Source organism: Sebastes fasciatus, chromosome 14 (genome assembly GCF_043250625.1).
Source record: "Sebastes fasciatus isolate fSebFas1 chromosome 14, fSebFas1.pri, whole genome shotgun sequence".
In the NCBI taxonomy this organism is placed as follows: Eukaryota; Metazoa; Chordata; class Actinopteri; order Perciformes; family Sebastidae; genus Sebastes; species Sebastes fasciatus.
In genome coordinates this window covers 3,827,776-3,847,424 of record NC_133808.1, presented here as the reverse complement: position 1 = coordinate 3,847,424, position 19,649 = coordinate 3,827,776, and the positions used below count along the sequence as shown (strand labels likewise).

General features: G+C 43.4%; 1 protein-coding gene across 1 annotated transcript in view; it reads right to left on the bottom strand.

Annotated features, from left to right (window-relative positions):
• LOC141782019 (polycystin-1-like protein 2) overlaps positions 1-19,649 on the bottom strand; it is a 56,836-nt gene that overhangs the window by 18,952 nt on the left and 18,235 nt on the right. Inside the window, exons 8-18 of the mRNA XM_074658036.1 lie at positions 19,346-19,562; positions 6,100-6,140; positions 5,224-5,361; positions 4,865-5,011; positions 4,406-4,530; positions 3,467-3,587; positions 2,067-2,198; positions 1,618-1,731; positions 1,183-1,297; positions 381-571; positions 67-297 (exon numbers count right to left, since the gene is read on the bottom strand). Coding sequence (XP_074514137.1) covers positions 67-297; positions 381-571; positions 1,183-1,297; positions 1,618-1,731; positions 2,067-2,198; positions 3,467-3,587; positions 4,406-4,530; positions 4,865-5,011; positions 5,224-5,361; positions 6,100-6,140; positions 19,346-19,562 — 1,572 coding nt within the window. The remainder of the gene's footprint in view (positions 1-66; positions 298-380; positions 572-1,182; positions 1,298-1,617; positions 1,732-2,066; positions 2,199-3,466; positions 3,588-4,405; positions 4,531-4,864; positions 5,012-5,223; positions 5,362-6,099; positions 6,141-19,345; positions 19,563-19,649) is intronic.

Here is a 19,649-nt window from a genome sequence, read left to right as displayed (position 1 = left end):
AGAAAAATTTTGCAAGTGGGATTGCATTTTGGAATTGTACTCTGTTGCTGGAGATATATACCATACCTTGGCCGTGTCTTGAACGTCTTTTCGTCGTGCCCACACAACGACCAAGAGATAGGCCCCAAAGAGTGACACCACGAAGCAGACAACCACAGGGTTCTCACCAAAAGACGCAAACAGCTCAGCGGTGCGCGACGGGTCAACAAGGTTGGGAGTAACAAAGAAAGAGCTCCCAAAGAAGGTGAGGTGGTTGCAGAGGCACTGGGTGACTAAATGTGTGGTATTAACACCTACCTTTGAAGACAACAACATTTACTGTCATTAAAGTTTTTGGAAACATGTTACACATGACAGGCAGATTGAATTACAGTACTTACCCTGCATCCATAAGTCCTCCACTCCAATTTTGATTCATCCCAAAATTTACATGCAGCAGTGATGGGGGTGATTGATAAACTGGCATTGATGGATTTTATACCCGGACCTACAATGGGCCTCACTACAAGATAGTGCACTCCAGTGTTTCCCTTTAAATCCTTAGGGTCAAGTAGCCAAGTGTATCTCTCTTCTATAAGACAAACACACAAGTACTCAAATAATGTAGTCTATCAAAATGAAATTTAGAAGGCATTAGAGTTAAAAACATACTGTCTCCACCACTAAGCAAAGCTATTTATTACTAGAGATGTTCCAAATACAATTTTTTCCTTCTCCTGATACCGATTCCGATACCTGAACTTACAGTATTGGCCGATACCGAGTACCGATCCGATACCAGCGTGATGAAAAAAAATATATAGTTATTGTTATTACACTACTGCATTTTCCTCGCTTAGACTAACGTTACCGTTACACTCTCCACTAGCACCCCAATATTGTTGTTTGCTATCGTCACATGACAAACTACCTGCAATCAGTTCTTCTTCGCTGCTCTATAACAGTAGTTGCCAGTGGCAGCCATGATACATCCATGGCGACAGCACAGTGAAGGCTACTGTTTTGGAGTGGCGACGAATAATTGATTTCTGGTTAAACGTGGACTTTTTTTCTGGATTAATAAATTATGGTATCGGATCGGTGCATAGGCTGGTGTACTCGCCGATACCCAATCACGAATTTGGGCAGTATCGGGAGCATTTCCGATACTGGCATCGGTATCGGAACAACTCAGTTTATTACCTTGTGTTTTTCCCTGGTGAGGCATCTCTGTCATCGCTACATTATTTGTTTCAGTGGGGTAGTCCATATAACCAAGGAACAGTTTGAAGGGTAAGAGATCATCCGAAGGCACCATCTTTGAAAGATATTTCGACACAGTTGCTGCAAAATTCTCAATAAATCAAAGACAGCGATTATAATTTGAATGCAGTAGAATAGCTCAAGATCAAGATTAAAGAAAAAACATGAAGATAAACTTTTAGCCTAAATATAATCATTAACAGTTGAATAGTTTATGATGTTAGCAATTGTAGTGGCTGTGCTTAGACTGCTAGAAATACATTTGATACAACTGTCCGTACTGTCAAAGTAGACCAAAGCTGATGTGAAATTAGAAAAGTGTCAAATTTAAAGTGCTGATTACACATCTCCGAATTGAAGATTAAAACATCTTACCTTTAACACCAGCGTAGTGTCGGCTGAAGGAATGTCTATGACCGTTGTGCTGTAGTTCCCCAGGTCCAAAACAGAGGTGTTAACCTGCTCTCCAACAGGCCTTGGCAACAGAATCTTCGGACCAGCCAAAAATGTCAGAAAATAGATCCAAATAGCATATTTGCAAACAAATGTAAAATGTTTCTCCTTGCCATCTGCAGTTTGTAATCTAATAAAATGTTTTAACAAGCATGTATTATAATAAACAGAGTGTGCTTTCTAGGGTCATCATTTCAATATTTTTTTTTTTTTCCTCCATCCTGAAATTGGCCATCTTGCATAATGAATAGTTTTACTTTTGATGCTTAAAGTATATTCTGATGAAGTATTTCTTAAAAGAAGGAATATATTTGTCCCCACAGTACACATGCTTTCAACAGGAGAGTACAGTTCTTAGATGCTGCACTGACCTTAATATCCTCACTCAAGTTCTCCACTGGGATACTGGAGCCATCCTTTCCTGTGAGGGATAGACCACCTATTTGGCCACTGATGTTCCCTCTCTCATTCCATGAAAATGGGTTTTTGTCTACATTAAGCATCTGTAAATACATTTAAAGAGCAAAGTAGGTTTAAACCAGATTAGCAGGTCAGACACTTTAGGAAATCAAGAAAAACACGGGGTCTAACATGCACACCATTCTCTGCAAAACAAGCGGTCCCCTAAAAGTCGATGATTCGAGTCATCAGTTGAGAAGACCACCATGTTGCCATTCAAGTCACTGCACTTTTTAGCTACTTCATTGTACATGGAGCAAGGTAAGAGCAACAGCAAAATTACCAAGTCTTTCACTTTCTCTGTTGAAATCGAATGTGTGCACATCACAAAAGATGAACAAAGGCATTCAAATGTGGGGGTGGAGTTTAGCGTGTGGGGTTGCAGCTCTGCAGGGGAGCCGAACTGATACTAACTGAGCAGGGAGTGAATAACCATCTTTCTCATATCTGCAGGTCTGCATTGACAAGAAAACATCAGTAAATTATGTTGAATGTTTATAAAAACAAAAAATATAGATAAGCAAAATCATGAACCAATTAGGAACCATTGAGGCAAATTTGTGATTTGTGATATTGGGCTGTATAAATAAAATTGAGTTCACTTGACTACAAGCACATGACAAATAAAAATACTAATTACTTATGTTGGGAACCACCATCAAGATGGTGGTAGAGACCACATGAACACTGTCACATGATCCTTGACCCATGGACTCAGTAACCATTGGCTAATGTAGCATGATGACTCATTCCCACCTACTTGTGAATTCTATCCCAAGGACAAAACCAAAGGACTCTCCTTTGTTCTTTCTCTTTTCCTTTGGCTCTCTTTCCCTTTTGGCCATGCTGCAGAAGTCAGGGGAGCTGCTGCTCTCCTCACCTAAGCTGCTCTGATCTAAAGCAGATGATGCGAGGGCCTGCCTTTTGACCAGCTAACTTCAAGGAACAAGAGCAAGGAAGTTAGCACCAAGCTACCAAGCTGCAGAAACAGGACTGGACCAGTTTCCCTCCGAACTGCATAATTGGATCTCAACACAGCAAAGTTCTGTGAATATACATGTATTGATTTGGTTTAATGTTATTCATTGAGTTTACTGTTGTGATATTGTTGTAGTCACGGATTTGGGTAACAGGCTTTGCCATATTGGATGTGTTAAGTTATGCCACATAGACAAAAGGTTCTTGCATGCAAACTAATCATCTTTTCTAACCCATGCCTTATCCGACACACATTACGATCACATACATAAACTGTGAATTGGTTTTAAACAGAAACATACACATTCACAGAATCTCAATCCCCAACACTTACTCGTATGTCCACTGGTTCATCTGAAGGTAATGTATTGGAGAGTAGTGTTGGGAGAGAAAATGTGGGGCTGGAACTGTTGGGAATATGGATTACCTCTGTGTGCAAACTTCCCGGTTTCACTCTGAGGAAAGAGACATAAAGAGACTTATATAAGTTAGTTGGTTAGTTTGTTGGTTATTAGTCAGTTGTAATTTTAGTTTTCAATTTTAGTTTGCTTAGGCTTATGCCAAGGCTTTGTCGTGGCTGTCGGCGTTCGGTACCGCCGCACAAGGCACCCTTTAGCGCCGGTATGAAATGCACCAGGCGTGCAATGCATTCTGGTAGCGTGGCGACGCGATTCGAGAAACAGAGCGTCACGACGCCCGCTCCTTATTTGCATAAAGTTGAGGGCTAGTCTACTTCATGTAAATCACGGACGTCCGATGCGACTCGCCGCCTCTCGAAACTCTCGAGAATCTTTCAAAATCAACGTTGTCGATCCAAAATAAAGACAGATTCAGCAACTGCGTGGATTATTTCTTGCCTCAAATGTTCTCAGAAACACATTTTGGTGAACTATTTTCGTGAAATAAGAGAAGAAAGTTTCCAAACGAGCCTCCATAATGTTTCTGGTTTGAAAGCTGGGAGCAGCAGCCCATGGAGAGAAAGCATTCGTCCAATCAGGAGCCTAGTGCCTTATTTCTAGTGACAGCCCACCAAGTGTCCAATGTTGGGAAGCATAGCGTCCCCTCGCAATTAAAAAAAGCCCCTGTGGACACGTACCATTACTGCCCCAGACCAAGAAATAGTCCAGCACATAAACACTTGTTTTAAGGTATAAAGTGTTAATTAGTGCTTTAGAGGTGCTGGCAGGATTTTGCTAACCATCAGACAGAGCCAAGTTAGACATTTTGAACAATTGCTAGTCTATCTAAAGGTTGTGGCTGAAGAGGAACTCACCTGTTAACAAACACACCAATGTGAGCTTGTTGGATGATAGTTGGCCCGTCGTTAGTATCTTTAAATGCTAATAGTGCACTCTGTATATTGCTCAGAGCAAGGAGAAGGGCCTCAGAGATGTTTTTCTGCAAAAGGATAACACAAAGCATTTATGACGAGAGACAGGATGTTTTATTTTGCTCAGTCGTCTGCAAATTTAAACAGCCATTCAGACAAGATGGATATCCCAGGATGAGTGAGGACTGGCCATGCTACTGGTCCCTGAACTCATCTTTACTGACAAAAGTTTAGCGCAAGTGGTTTGTAATAGACAAACATTTTGCAGGGATATGGCCTGTTTGCACTATTGGAGGCTACAAATTAATCATTGCACTCCAGTCCCTTTTTTTTTATACATATGGTAACTACTCTTGAAGGGTTAGAGAAGTAAATCCATAGGCCTTAGGGTAAAATACTCACATTGGAAGAATAGTGCAGGATATTGCTTGCTCCTTCCACAATGGTGTCGGCTGCAGCGTGTATTTCATTGATGTTTTCTTCACTTTTGTTCACATCCATGTGGAGGAGAGATGAGCTGAGGTTTGCAAACAATACTGAAGCCTCTTCCTGGAGGTGGGAATGAATTCTCGCAATCACAGACACATTTTTTGGGAGAATTATGCCAGAAGTAACCATCTCTTTAGTTATTTCACCCTCTAATATCCTGCCTCAAATACAAATACAAATTACAAGGCTGAACTAAGGCAGCCTTGTCCTTCCAATGGCATCTTAAAATGTCATTTTTTTTTAACTCAGTGTGGGGTTCAGTTGGACAGTACCTGAGCAGAGGAGCTGAGCTCAGTGCCTTTCTGGACGACGGCAGCAAGTCCTCTGGCTATCACCTGAACTTCTTCTGGCGTGTTGGTGGGAACTTCTTTTACTGTGTCAATCATTAGGTCCACCATCTTCTCACGAAGCTTCAAGACACAAAAGCATTAAAGGTATAGTGTGTAAGATTTGGTGACATCTAGTGGTGTGGCTGCAGATTGCAACCAACTGAGTACCCCTCCACTCACTCCTCCATTTCCAAGACTGCGGTAACGAATGCAAGAATAAATATCTCCCAGTGCCAAGTTGTAGTTAAGGTTCATCCTATTTGCTGGAGTAGAGAACAATGTTTCCATTGCATAGGAACCTTAAGGGATGGTATTGTTCCAGGTGGTAGCAAACCTACCGAGCCCCCCAAGACCCCAGGAGAAAATTTGTATTATCTCGTTCCCTCGAGTTAGTAACTCGTTCCCTCGAGTTAGGTATCTCGTTTCCTCGAGTTACCTCATAGAGCACTTCTTCCAATCATTCCTGACAGTCCACGCATTGCTGATGTTCAGAGTCTCCCTAGATGATGTACTTCGGTAAAGTTGAAAAGAATTTGACAGATTCAAACTTCCTGGATCAATAAATCGAGCGTAGCGTTAGTTCAGGCAGGCCATGAAGTCAAGCGCTGCTCATGGCTGATGGCGGCCGATCTTAGGCCGGCCAATCAGCTGACGCATCATCTGACAGATCAGCTGATTCCCTTCTAGGCATTCATTGGCAAATTTCATACAGGGCGCCTTATTTAAGCTCCTTCAACCTGGCCACCTGTGCTGCTTCTTCTACAAAGCCGCTCGCAACATGAGAACAACCAGATTTTCCACGTACAAGCTTCAACTTACCCTGCTGCTCGTCATGTCGATTTCCGTCCATGATGACTGAGCTATGGAGTCACAACAACAGCATCCGAGGCAGAGGAAGCCATCGGCAAAGAGAGCCCGTTCCCTATCCGCCGGAGCTCGCATCTGATAAGTAGACATTCAAGTTCTGCTCCCAGCATTTCCTAATGGCCAGTGTCCAGGCTCCTACAAGTCCTGGTTGAAAACCACATCACGGCTCCAGTCGGGTCTTCTAATGAAGAGCTTTTGTAATGTTTTGGAAAGCGTCCATGGCAAAACTCCACCAGCAGATCTTCTCAAAACCTGCACTCCCAGGAAAGCCGCCGAGAAAAGGAAAGAAAGTGCCCGAAACTCCGCTGCAGTCCCAGCTACGGCCACTGAGCCGCCATCCAAAAGAGCACGAGATCCAGCGGTCCAAGCCCTGGTCCGAGGCCCGGTCCGAGGCCCGGTCCAAGCCCAGCAGTCCGAGCTCCAGCGGCCCGAGCTACAGCCCCGGCAGCCGGCTCCCTGGAGCAGGAGGACAACCCTGTCATTACATTATTCCACCTGCTGCTGCAATTTCGCACAATCTGAGAAGCCAAATCCTTGCAGCCATCCTTCATAAAGGGTGCAAGACTGATGGAGATAGGAAGGAACATCTGTTTTAATCTGAGTCTAATCCCGTTTTCAATGATCCACTATCTGAGATGCCGACCTCAAGCCAGCCAATGAGAGTCATTCTTTGTCACAGATGAGGGGAAACCCATGTCCCAAGCTTGGTTTGCCTCACACCTTCGCCTCCTCTGCCAATCATGCGGACTGCCACCAGAACGCTGCACTGCGCATTCTCTCCGCATAGGAGCAACAACAGCAGCATTAACAGCTCTTGTCTCCACACTCGAGGCTTGGGGCCGATGGTCATCAACCGCTTATGAGCGTTACCTCCGGCCGGAGGCTGAAGACATCCTCGAAGCTCAAAAGCTATGAGTGCTCAGTAACTTGCTGGCTATATATAGTAAATGTTACGGCATATCTGCTTGACTCTCTCATTTGACTTTCTAGCCATATGCCTCAGCTTGCAACCTGTGAAGAATCAAAAGGCTTCACTGTATATGTTTTAGTCTAATTAGCTTTTCATTAAGTTTATGCTGATGCTGCTCTACGCTGCTGTTGCTCTATGCTGCTGTTGCTCCAAGTTGCTACTCTATGCTTCAACCTGCTGCTGCTCCACGCTGCTGCAGCTCCACACTACTGCTACTCCACGCTGCTGCAGCTCCACACTACTGCTGCTGCTCCACATTGCTGATGCTGCTCCACGCTGCTGCTGCTCCACACTACTGCAGCTCACGATACTGCTGCTGCTCCACACTACTGCAGCTCCACGATACTGCTGCTGCTCCACACTACTGCAGCTCCACACTACTGCTGCTGCTGCTCCACATTGCTGCTGCTGCTCCACGCTGCTGCTGCTCCACGCTGCTGCAGCTCCACACTACTGCTGCTGCTGCTTCACGCTGCTGCTGCTCCACATTGCTGCTGCTGCTCCACGCTGCTGTTGCTCCACATTGCTGCTGCTGCTGCTACTGCTGCTAATGCTGCTCCATGCTGCTGCTCCAAGCTGCTGCTCCACACTGTTGCTGCTGCTGCTGCTTCATGTTGCTTCTGCTGCTGCAGCTCAATGCTGCTGCTCCACGCTGCTGCTGCTGTTTCATGTTGCTGCTGCTGCTTCATGTTGCTTCTGCTGCTGCTGCGGCTCCATGATGCTGCCGTAGCTCCATGCTGCTGCTCCACGCCGCTGCTGCTTCATGTTGCTGCTGCTTATGCTGCAGCTCCATGCTGCTGCTTCATGTTGCTGCTGTTTCTGCAGCTCCTGCTCCACGCTGACAGAGGAAACTCAAGAAGAAGAAGGATGCAGGAAGCTGGAAGATGTTGGGAGCTGCATCAGACTCGGGTTCAGTTTCCATGACGGAGGGAATTCTTCAACCGTGTAAAAGATTATAAACAGCTCTGCTGACTCGTATGTTCAGAGAGGAACACATCGGTCTGTAGATGATCACGTTTTCCATGTTACAGCCTTAAATTAACCCTGCAGATCTGTCAGTACTACCAGTTCTGCAAAGAACATTTACTCAAGTACTATACTTAAGTTCAGTTTTGAGGTACTTCCATGTAGGCGCTGGGAAGGCCAGGGAGGTTTTCTTGGAGTGGTCATTTTTTGGGGCTCCCTGCGCTCCCTGCTTTTAGCTTTCCATGTATGCACATGGAAGGGCAAGGAGGTTGCTCTCCTTGCCTCATGTTTTCCACGTATGCGCGTGGAACCACGTATGCACATGGAAGGTTGCAACCTGTGTAGATGCAGGCGAACTGAAGCTTCATGACGCATCAAAGCTTTCCAGCATATTGGTTCGGAAAAGGGTTAATATCTGGATGTATCATGTGCACGAAACCACCTGGTGGTCAAAGATTATAAAACAGGCAGATATGATCTTAACCATGTGATATACTGTATTTTGCGCCAGTAAAGGCTGTTCAGAATGACTATATATTACAAGGTAATCCATTTATATCCATGTAATATAATGTCCATTTTCTAGTAAGTATATTTTGAGTTTATAACATACATGTATATTAAACTGTAATTGTTTTATGCATCTTATGTGTGTAAACCAAATCTTGGTCAATAATTGTATTGTAGTGTAGTATAATATAATAATGGCAGGAGGGGTAATATTAGTGTTCTGTGTCACTTCTGGAAAGTGGCATTGGTTTAACCAGTGTACGAGTTTCACTGGGTGCTCAGCTAGCTCCTCCTGTGGCTCTTCCATGTAAGCGCATGGAAGGCCAGGGAGGTTTGCCTGGTGTGGTAATATTTGGGGTCTCACTGCTGCGCTCCTGCCTTTAGCTTTCCATGTGTGCACATGGAAGGGCAAGGAGGAGTGCTCTCCTTGCTTCATGCTACCACGGAGGCTCGTGGATCCACGTATGCGCGTGGATGGGCGCTACCTGTGTAGATGCGGATGGCATCACTGTATGTCGTTTGAATCTGTACGGGTTTCACTGGGTGCGCAGCTGGCTCCTCCTGTGGCTCTTCCATGTAAGCGCATGGAAGGCCAGGGAGGATTGCCTGGTATGGTTGTTTTGGGGGTCTTTGCTGCTGCTCTCCCTGCCTTTGGCTTTCCATGTGTGCACATGGAAGGGCAAGGAGGAGTGCTCTCCTTGTCTCATGCTACCACGTAGGCTCGTGGATCCACGTATGCGCGTGGATGGGCAGGGAGATCCCAGAGCAGAGCCATACCGCCAAATATAAATGTATATATTACTGCATGTAAATAAAGTTCTTTGACTAAAGTGGTCCTGACTGAAATCGAGCATAGCGTTAGTTCAGGCAGGCCATGAAGTCAAGCGCTGCTCATGTGACAGCTGTCGGCTGATGGCGGCCGATCTTAGGCCGGCCAATCAGCTGACGCATCATCTGACAGATCAGCTGATTCCCTTCTAGGCATTCATTGGCAAATTTCATACAGGGCGCCTTATTTAAGCTCCTTCAACCTGGCCACCTGTGCTGCTTCTTCTACAAAGCCGCTCGCAACCCACCTCCACCCCACCACCTCCTTTAATAATGTGTGTGACTAAACCAATATCATTCTGTGTTATTGATGCTGGCTCTGTTCTGCACCCGGGGGGGTCTTTGCTGCTGCTCTCCCTGTCTTTGGCTTTCCATGTGTGCACATGGAAGGGCAAGGAGGAGTGCTCTCCTTGTCTCATGCTACCACGTAGGCTCGTGTATCCACGTATGCGCGTGGATGGGCAGGGAGATCCCAGAGCAGAGCCATACCGCCAAATATAAATGTATATATTACTGCATGTAAATAAAGTTCTTTGACTAAAGTGGTCCTGACTGAACTCATAACAGAAACGTTGTTAAAACACAAACAACGGCTCTTTATAACCATAGTAAGGTAGACAACGAGCTACAACCTCATTTTAATCAACACATAACACATAACATTGGTCTCTATGCGCAGCCGGCGGTGAGACGACTGGTCAGGGACCATCTACAAAAGGCAACATCGAAAAGAGAAATAATATTCAATGACTTCAGTATTTTATAAAATGATCTCCTCATAGTTGTACTACAACACTTAGTTTGGAAAAATATGCTTTTGCATAATCCTGGTGAGTTTGTAAAGGGAAAAATATTCAAGTGTAGTGCCATCAAAATGTCTCAATTAGTTTAATAAGTACAATCAGGAAGAGACCATTGATGTGTGAAGTGATTTTGGTGGTACTACACTGCATAATACTGACGTTATTGAATATTTTTCCATTAGAAATTCAAAAGAATTATTGCAAAATCATATTTTCCAAATTAAATGTTGTAGTACAACCATGAAGAGATCATTGATGTGTGAAGTAATTTTGGTGGTACTACACTGCATAATACTGAATTTATTGAATATTTTTCTCTTTTCGGCGTTGCCTTTGTAGACAGTCTCTGACCACTCGTCTCACCGACGGCTGCGCATAGAGACCAATGTTATGTGTTATGTGTTGATTAAAATGAGGTTGTAGCTCGTGGTCTACCTTACTGTGGTTAGAAAGAGCTGTTGTTTGTGTTTTAACAACATTAGTATCCTGGTTATGATCAGGTGTTTGGAGTATCCTGGTTATCTGTGCATGTAAACTATCTATCCTGGTTTTTGAGAAACCTGGATATGCTCCCTGGAGTACTCTGATAGAAACCAGGATATTGTGACATGTAAACACCTTATTCAGGTTTCAGGACATTATTGGTTGGTAACTTAGTGGCTGATTTGGTGAGAAATCGATACACGACTGCACACAGATGATCAGAAACAAGTTAGAATTTCCAGTACACCGGTGCAAATCAGTGAACCCGTCTTGGATCGATCTGTGCCGCCTACTTGTTAGGATGCAGTATAACAATCTTCACCAACGTTTATCCGCAGTCTGAGAGTGCATTTACCTTTCGCCTATCAGCTTTTGTCGATTCATCAGATTGATCATTCAGTTTGTTGGACACAGAATTGAAGATTTGTCCCACAGTTTCTCCTGACAATAGGCCTTGTTCCCTTAGCTGAGCCACAGCATTCTCCACTGTAGCCTTAAGATCTTCTACTGAAGAGCTGCCGGCCGCTGTGGAATCCAACACCTGAGGAAGAAAAAGCCATGTTCTTTACTGCTGCGTACAGGAAGATTTGAGCATTTCCATGTAGGTCTTTTTCTGTTAGTACCCCCATCTTTTAATCAGCATATTTTTTGACAAACCTTTGCTGTTATAGTGGTTCTAGCTACAAAACTGCTATTTTTTGCAGTTGCTCTGATAACCAGGTTGTAGTTGGAACTGCTGTCTCCAAGAGGAAGGAAGACGGACTTCACCTCAGTGTTATGACTGCAACGCAGATGCTTACCTGACAATTTTCAAAAAGAAAATAAGTTATAGATTAATCGATTTCTGGGCTATTCTAATGCCGGGATCAGACTACAGAATATTTTTGTCTTTGACGATGGTCACCATGTCAGATCTAACGATCACAGCGCCATAAACTCTTGCAGTGTCTTGGTCGGGTGACTGGCAAGACTACACGTATGACCACGACCAATCACAGCACGTCGTATTCCACGATCATGCCCGAGTTCAGACGTCATCGGGGAGGCGGTTGTAGCAACTGTCAATCATGGCGACAGAAGCGCTGTGTGTGATGCTGGCGGTCTTGTGTTCGAAAAGAAAAAGAAAAGAAAGAAAAAACAGTTGTGGATGCGCTCCTGGGTGGCAGAGAGAGTTAGTAAGTACAACGCAATTCATTTTTCGTCAGTTTCGTTGTCCCTCCTGACGGCGGGAAACTCGGCATCCCTCCTTCTTTTCGCCATGTTTGTTTATCACCAAGTGACGTGACTGCGACTGCGCGCTGGGGAGAGCACCTGATTGGTCAACGCAAAGGAACACGTCGTTGGAGATGTCACACTAGGCGCGTCAAGACGTGGCGTCGGTTGTCGTGTACTATGACACACTACACGAGATAAGAGGATCGATTTTCGCACACGACACTCATTTATCGTTCCCAATCCCCTACGACAGCCGTGTTGGGCTATAATCGGGCTGATATCGTGTAGTCTGAACCGGGCATAAGAGTTATTATGTGATAACTAAGTTAAGATATATCATTTCTCTTATCGCAGAAACATTTGCTAACCTGGATTACTTACCTTTAGAAGTCTTAAAACAATACTTGCAGTTAGAACAAGGTATTTCAGTATTGCACGTTATGGTGAAAGCATCAAGGATTGTTCCACTCCGCGGTGATATGCTACACTTAAGGCTATCAAAATTGTCGGTTGTTGCTGGTAGAGATGTATCACCGGTGTTAGCGGTGGTAGGTGTGATAGTGGTGTCACTAATAGAGCCAGATGATGTAGAGGCAGAACCAGCAGTGGTAGGTGTGATAGTGGTGTCACTAATGGAGCCAGCTGATGTAGAGGCAGGACCAGCGGTGGTAGGGGTGATAGTGGTGTCGCTAACAGAGCCAGGTGATGTAGAGGCAGGACCAGCGGTGGTAAGTGTGGTAGTGCTGTCACTAATAGAGCCAGGGGATGTAGAGGCAGGACCCGCGGTGGTAGGTGTGGTAGTGGTGACACTATTAGTGCCAGGGGATGTGGAGGCAGGACCAGCAGTGGTAGGTGTAGTAGTGGTGACACTATTAGTGCCAGGGGATGTGGAGGCAGGACCAGCAGTGGTAGGTGTAGTAGTGGTGACACTATTAGTGCCAGGGGATGTGGAGGCAGGACCAGCAGTGGTAGGTGTAGTAGTGGTGACATTATTAGTGCCAGGGGATGTGGAGGCAGGACCAGATGTGGTTGTTTTTTCTTTACTGTCTCCATCTTTATCTTCTTTTGAATTTTTGCCAGATGATGATGTCTTTATGGTGTATGTTTTGTAAAGAGGTACGTCATCCGCTTTGGTATAAAAGGAAAAGGACAATCTGTAGTTTATTATTTACAATAAAAAAGGTGCTATTCTGTAAAAAAACAAGTTTGTTAAACTTGGAAAAAAAGGTAAAAAAGGTGAAAGACCAGCAACAATAAAATCCTTTGAATTGAAATAGTGCTGGTGGTTCTGCCATTGTCTGGAGTTCATTTTTGTGCATGAATTAAACATTGTCTCTCAGTTAAAGGAACTGTTTTTAAGAATCAGAAATGCTTGTTAACAGCGACACCTGTGGCCGTTAAGTCAACGAAAGTCAGCGTCGGGTTCGCGCTTGCTTGCTCTAAATCAGTGGTCTCAAACTCAATTTACCTGGGGGCCGCTGGAGGCAGAGTCTGGGTGAGGCTGGGCCGCATCAGGTATTCCACAAAAAAAGCTTTGTTAAAAAAAACAACAATCTTCTCAAACGTCATTATTAACAGTTCTTTAACTTGAATGGGTTCTTCTGAACATGAACTGTCCTGAACATTAATGGAACATTGAAGAACATGAACGGTTCTTCTGAACATGGCCTCTATTGCGTCTCCCACTTTTCCTGAAATTGTCTGTGCTCGTCACCAACCTTTCTCTTCACTGCAGGCTTTGAAAAAGACATGATTGGGGCTGTGTGACAAGATATATATTCATTCCACTTGGTGTCACTCCGCAATAAAGTTGTGCCTGCTGTGTTTGTGTTGCTCTGCAATTACACCACCAAACCGCTAGTTGGCGGCGGCGTCTCTATGAGTTTCCTTCTTCTTCTTGTACTACAAACAGAAACTGAGCGGAGTTGGAGCTAATAACTGTTGAACCACAGAACTTCTACTGATATTACTGCAACGCCGAAAAGAGAACATATATCTGAGTGGATTTGTGTGAACAAACATTGAAAAGATGGAGGCAGAGAGAAGTAGAACTTGGTCCTGGCCGCTCAGCATCGCTGAGAGACTGGACCAATCACAGCTGTTGCGGTCTGCGTCGCCGCGACGTGTAGTTACATTTCTGGAGAGGTGCACGTCAGGCTACGGCGTCGATTCAACGCAGAAGTATAAATCAAGCTTTAATCTAGTTTATGCGATGTTACACGGGCGCTGCCATAGTTGTTGTGAAATGTTTCTCTGCTTGCATCAAGCCCGGCCGATTGCCCGCCCCCGGGAGCCATATACCCCGCTGTGATTGGTAGGTTCGTTCAGCTCGGGCTCGCGCAACAAAGGGACCTTCCACGGCAAACTGCCATTCACATAAAACTCGCGGGCCGAGGGCGCCTGGTTAGCTCAGTTGGTAGAGCGGGCGCCCATGTAACAAGACTTGGTCCTGACCGCGGCGGCCCGGGTTCGAATCCGGCCTGTGGCCCTTTCCGCATCCACTCTCTCTCTCCCCCCTTTCCAAGACTCTATCCACTGTCCTGTCAATAAAAATGAAAAAATGCCCCCAAAAAAAACTTTATAAAAAAAAAAAAAATTTGCGGGCCGCACTAACATTAAACTTTCATATCAAGGTGGGGGCCACAAAATATCGTCTTGCGGGCCGCAATTGGCCCGCGGGCCGCGAGTTTGAGACCCCTGCTCTAAATAGACATGAACGAGCATAGCTGCACAAACGTCCACTTCACTAGATATTCTCAGAGCTAAACTAACTCTGCTGCAATGTGGAGTGTGCGCGCGTTCACGTGAGGTGGAGCGAGCTGAGTGAAGGCAGGCAGGCAGGCAGAGGAGCAGAGGAGCAGAGTACAGCAGAGACTCCGGCCCTGGAGACCAAAGCTACGGTCTCCCCCGCGTCCTCTGTCCTTGGCCAACACTGTTTTGCAAGACGGGCTTCACTAGATAGAACTTTGGTGCTTCCGTGTAGTTTGTGTTGGAGTCTTGTCTGAATAGCGTAGCCACACGCGAGCGGGCATATGCGAGCGCACATGGGACACCGACCCGGGTGATTTATACGTGTAAGAAGTTACCAACAGTCCCTTTAACCAAGGATATACATGAGAAAACTACTCTCATTATTAACCCTGCGTTTAATACCTCTGTGTTTTCTATACATTTGCACAAATTACCATTTGGTCTGAACCCAACAATTATGCACAGAACAACGCAAGACAATTCACAGAGCAGCTTTAACATGCTTTTGCTGACTAATGTATACGTACCAGACGTTATCACCACGGTGACATCCCGACCTTTAGATTTGGCAGATGCAAGAAATTTATGATTCACAGTGTATTGAGTCCCACCGTCCTGTTTGTTTACAAGTGGTCTTGTCTCTGCCTGCTTGTAGCAGTCTCTTTCTGTCTCATTCTGTAAATAAAATAAAATGGCAGTATATTTTTGGCATCATTGGGCAAAAATTCCATAATAACCTTTCAGCATATTGTAATCCAAGTGTTCTGAGAGATAACTAGACTTCTGCTCCTCCTCATGGCTCTGTTTTCAGGCTTTAAAAAATCTAGCTCGTGATGGGAGACTTTGTACCAATCACAGGTCATTTCATTGAGAGAGCGTTCCTATTGGCTGTGCTCTGGTCATGTGACCAGAACTTGGCGGTCCTCCAACATGTGTTACAATGGCGGACGCGTCACAAACTTTCTCATTTTACAGCTAAACCGTGCACTACAAGATGATTCTGAGAACATCTGAGGAAAGAAATAGGCATTAACGTAACATAATATTGATTCATATTTGATCAGCGCTGCCTAGTTTGACCGTTTGGTCGGAGTTCGCGAGTGATTGACAGCCGGCTCTCATAGACAGCAGACCTCAGATCAGTTCTGATTGGTTGTTTTCCTCCAGTCTGTGAAATCTTGCAAATGCCGTTAGGAGCACCGGAGGACACAGGAACATGATTTTTTTCAGGATACCTGTTTCATGTACTACTGTAAGGGTATAGCGACCGTTTTATAAAAAACAACTTTTTTTAATCATATTTGTTCCAATCTCGCCTACTTCAGCTTTAACATTCAAATTCATCATTATTATTTTTTTTTCTACACCATTTAACAGTACCTGATATTTCAGTCCCAAACAATTCATTATTCATTTATCAGACTTACTGGCCAGTCCTTGTGGTCTCCTGGGTCCTTAATGTTCCACACAATTTTTGGACACTGTGCTTGTCCTTTACACTCCATTTTAATTTTTGCATCCTTGTTCCCCTTTACTGGGTTACAGCCTTCAGTACAAGTGAGACTATGAAGCAACAAATACATAGATAATTTGGTTAACACACAACTAGAATGTTGAAAATCTCAAACATAATAGACCATTTTCACAGCAGACATTTTGGCTTGTCATAGAGGGAAAAGCACAGGTGTTACTGATGATATCAAAAACGACTGCGTTCCATTTAGGTGAGCTTATTCCAGGGTAAATGGACTTGGACTTATATAGCGCTTTTCTAGTCTTCCGACCACTCAAAGCGCTTTACACTACATGTCAGTATTCACCCATTCACACACACATTCATACACTGATGGCAGAGGCTACTAAGGTGCCAACTTTGCCCATCAGGATTTAATCTAAATACTCATTCACACACCGATGGCTATGCCTCCGGGAGCAATTTGGGGTTAAGTGTCTTGCTCAAGGACACATCGACATGTGACCCGATTGGTGGACAACCTGCTCTACCCTCTGAGCCACAGCCGCCCTGAGGGTGAGTTTGTGCCTGCTTACTCACTGCTTACAGGGACACTTGATGGAAGCGAGACATCGTTAACAAAAAAAGTTTCACCTGTGTTTTTCCTACAATGACAAAGTCATGCTGTGAAAAAGGTCTATCTTTTAGGACACATTCACAAGCCCACATTATGCCACATTAATTGAACTCTGGTGCGCTTCAACCCCTGGTGTGGTTCGTTTGGGCATTCTTGGGCAAGTCCACAAAAATAGTGACGTAAGTCCTTTGGGATTTGTGCGCACACTGCTGAGTCAAAGTGAAAAACTTCAACAGCAATATTTCAAAGTCCGCAATTCCCTGCATGTGGCAGCTCGAGAGACAAAAAAAGATATATCCACTCCTTCATACCAGGGTTATTATAGTTAACTAAACTAAAACAAAAATAAGCAGTGAAAAATATTTTTAATAAACTGAAACTAAATAAAAACTTTATCCTTTTAGAAAAACTACAACTAAACTGAAACTATATTGTCTGTGTTAAAACAATAAAATACAAAGGTGAATTCATTTCAGTTTTAATTTTTCAGCACTCATAATTTATATCACTACTGAAAAAAGGAGACTGCAGGAATGTCCATCAACTCTCGTGACACTGACCCGCAGAAACTGAACGGACTTGACATTCCAGGAGATGACACTATGTCACAACTGCTTCACTAAAGTAGCGCAAAGATTAAACATTAAACATTATGGCCATCCAACCATGTATTTCATATGTATATGTAGCTACATAATGCTGAGACATTACCTGGCCCTAACAACAACAAAATAAAAAAAATTCTAAAATATATATAAATATATATATGGTCTGCTTTAATTTTTGCACTGTGAAACCAAACCAAATTAAATAGAAAACAAACAGCAAGTATCAATTTCACTCTGTCAAACAGACCATGGCTTGTGAAAGCGCAGTTGAAAACAGTTTTTGCTCTAAAACAAGTGAGGTATGTGAACTCCTTTACAAAGCAGTTGCATTTGTTCCAATAATTTTCTGAAGTCAATGGTGTCATAAATGTTAATTCAAGTTCACCACTTTGGCAGATTTCTGTTGTAGGCCTCAGAAAATTACAGTCACACGTGACATTCTTCAGATTTAGATTCACTGCTCTTAGTCATCAGAGCAGATCAGTTTCAAGTACCTTAGCCAAGTTGGCGCGTTCTTCTTAGGGGTAAGGGTGATGCATATGGATCCAGTTTTCTCCACTTTATTATCTTTTCTTTTTATCACATTAAAATAATACTTGTTATATTGAAGTGGACCTGGTAGGCAACTTCCTTCAATGGTGTAGGTCAGTCCCTCGAACTTCCCTTGGCATCCACATGGATTCTCTGTGAATTAACAAGGAAAGTCATCATTATACTGCAATAACAATTGTCATGCTGATACAAATCATTTAAGAGCAATTCTGATAGTCATGTGTGTGTATATATATACACTGTACATTATTGTAATTAATGAATTGCATCACATTTGGACCATATATCTAAATATGTACCATATTGGTTCATCTGAGAGTGACAGATATACATCCCTCCTTATTTGGCAAACTCAAAAGGTCTGACATACCTCTCAATTTAACATGTTAATACTCTGTCAAAAACAAAAAATCTCTTTAACAATATTGTAAAAAGGCATTCTGAACATCCCATCTCTACCTATACACGTTGGCCTGGGATGAGTTTGTCTTTTGTGGCTAAGAATAATGCCTAATCCTAACCAAGTCAATCTTTTCCTAAGTCTAACTCAGTAAAGTTTAAAAAACTAGCTATCATCATTGTGAGATCTGAAAGCGTGACATGCGTAGCAACACTAACAAGGGTAGTGGGATCTAACAAACTCCTTTACATGTAATGTTCTGACACATATAACATAAATATCAAAATATGTTATTATATATATTGTGAAATTTATAATAAAACATTTAATTCAGTACTTATTGTTGGGAGTAGAAAAAGAGTAGAAAACAAAAGTCTTACTGCACGACCACTTGTATAGTTTCTTCGGGTCATTTAGTTTGGATGCATCTTTTACTGAAAGTGTGATACTTAGAGCTCTGGTAGGTATTGAATGAGAAGGTGTTGCAATAACTTTCAGCTTTGGAGATCTGGCAACTCGAATATGTTTCTTTCTCTGAAAAAGAAAATTGACAAAAGGATTTATAAATGATGCAGTATATACACTATAAGACAGGCATCAACAATTATGAACAAAATGACGAGAGCTGGAGGGGGTAAGTATAACTTTGTCTTAAATATAAAATACTACTACTGTTGAATGTAAGAAGAAAAAAAAAAAAAATTACCGGTCTCAACAAATAGTCATTATGACCATTTAGTTTAACGACTGAATCCTTGCCACAGAAAGCAAACATATCCATATCCACTTCCAAAGAGGAGAACACGTTCCACGCTCTGAGTTTCACTTGTACAGATCCTGTAGCAAAAAAATTTACTTATGAAAACAAATAATATTCAGCTCATATCAAAAAAAATCTGCACATATACACAGCTGAATCATAAGTAGAGTAAATATCCATAACGGTCAAGTGTTTCATAAATCATTATTTCACAGTTTGCCTCAAATGTGGTCCCAGTTTTTTTTATATATATCTTCCATACCTTGAATCGGGTGTCCAATATGAAAAATGCCCTTGCTTATAGTCATTTCTCTGGTCTCAGAGTACGAGCTGTTGTCTCCAGTCAGAGAGAAGAGGAGCAGCACAGGCACACCCCGTTCGAGGGAAACACCGACTGTAATACCTGGAGAGTCCGGACAATCGTTCCTCTCCGTCAACACAGAGGCCTGAAGCCCGGCTACTTCCTCCAACACACACATCTGCAGAATATGAAGAATTACAAAAACAGAGAAACACATAAACTTCCCATTCACATCACTTGTGGTGTCTGAGCTGTGCTCATGATG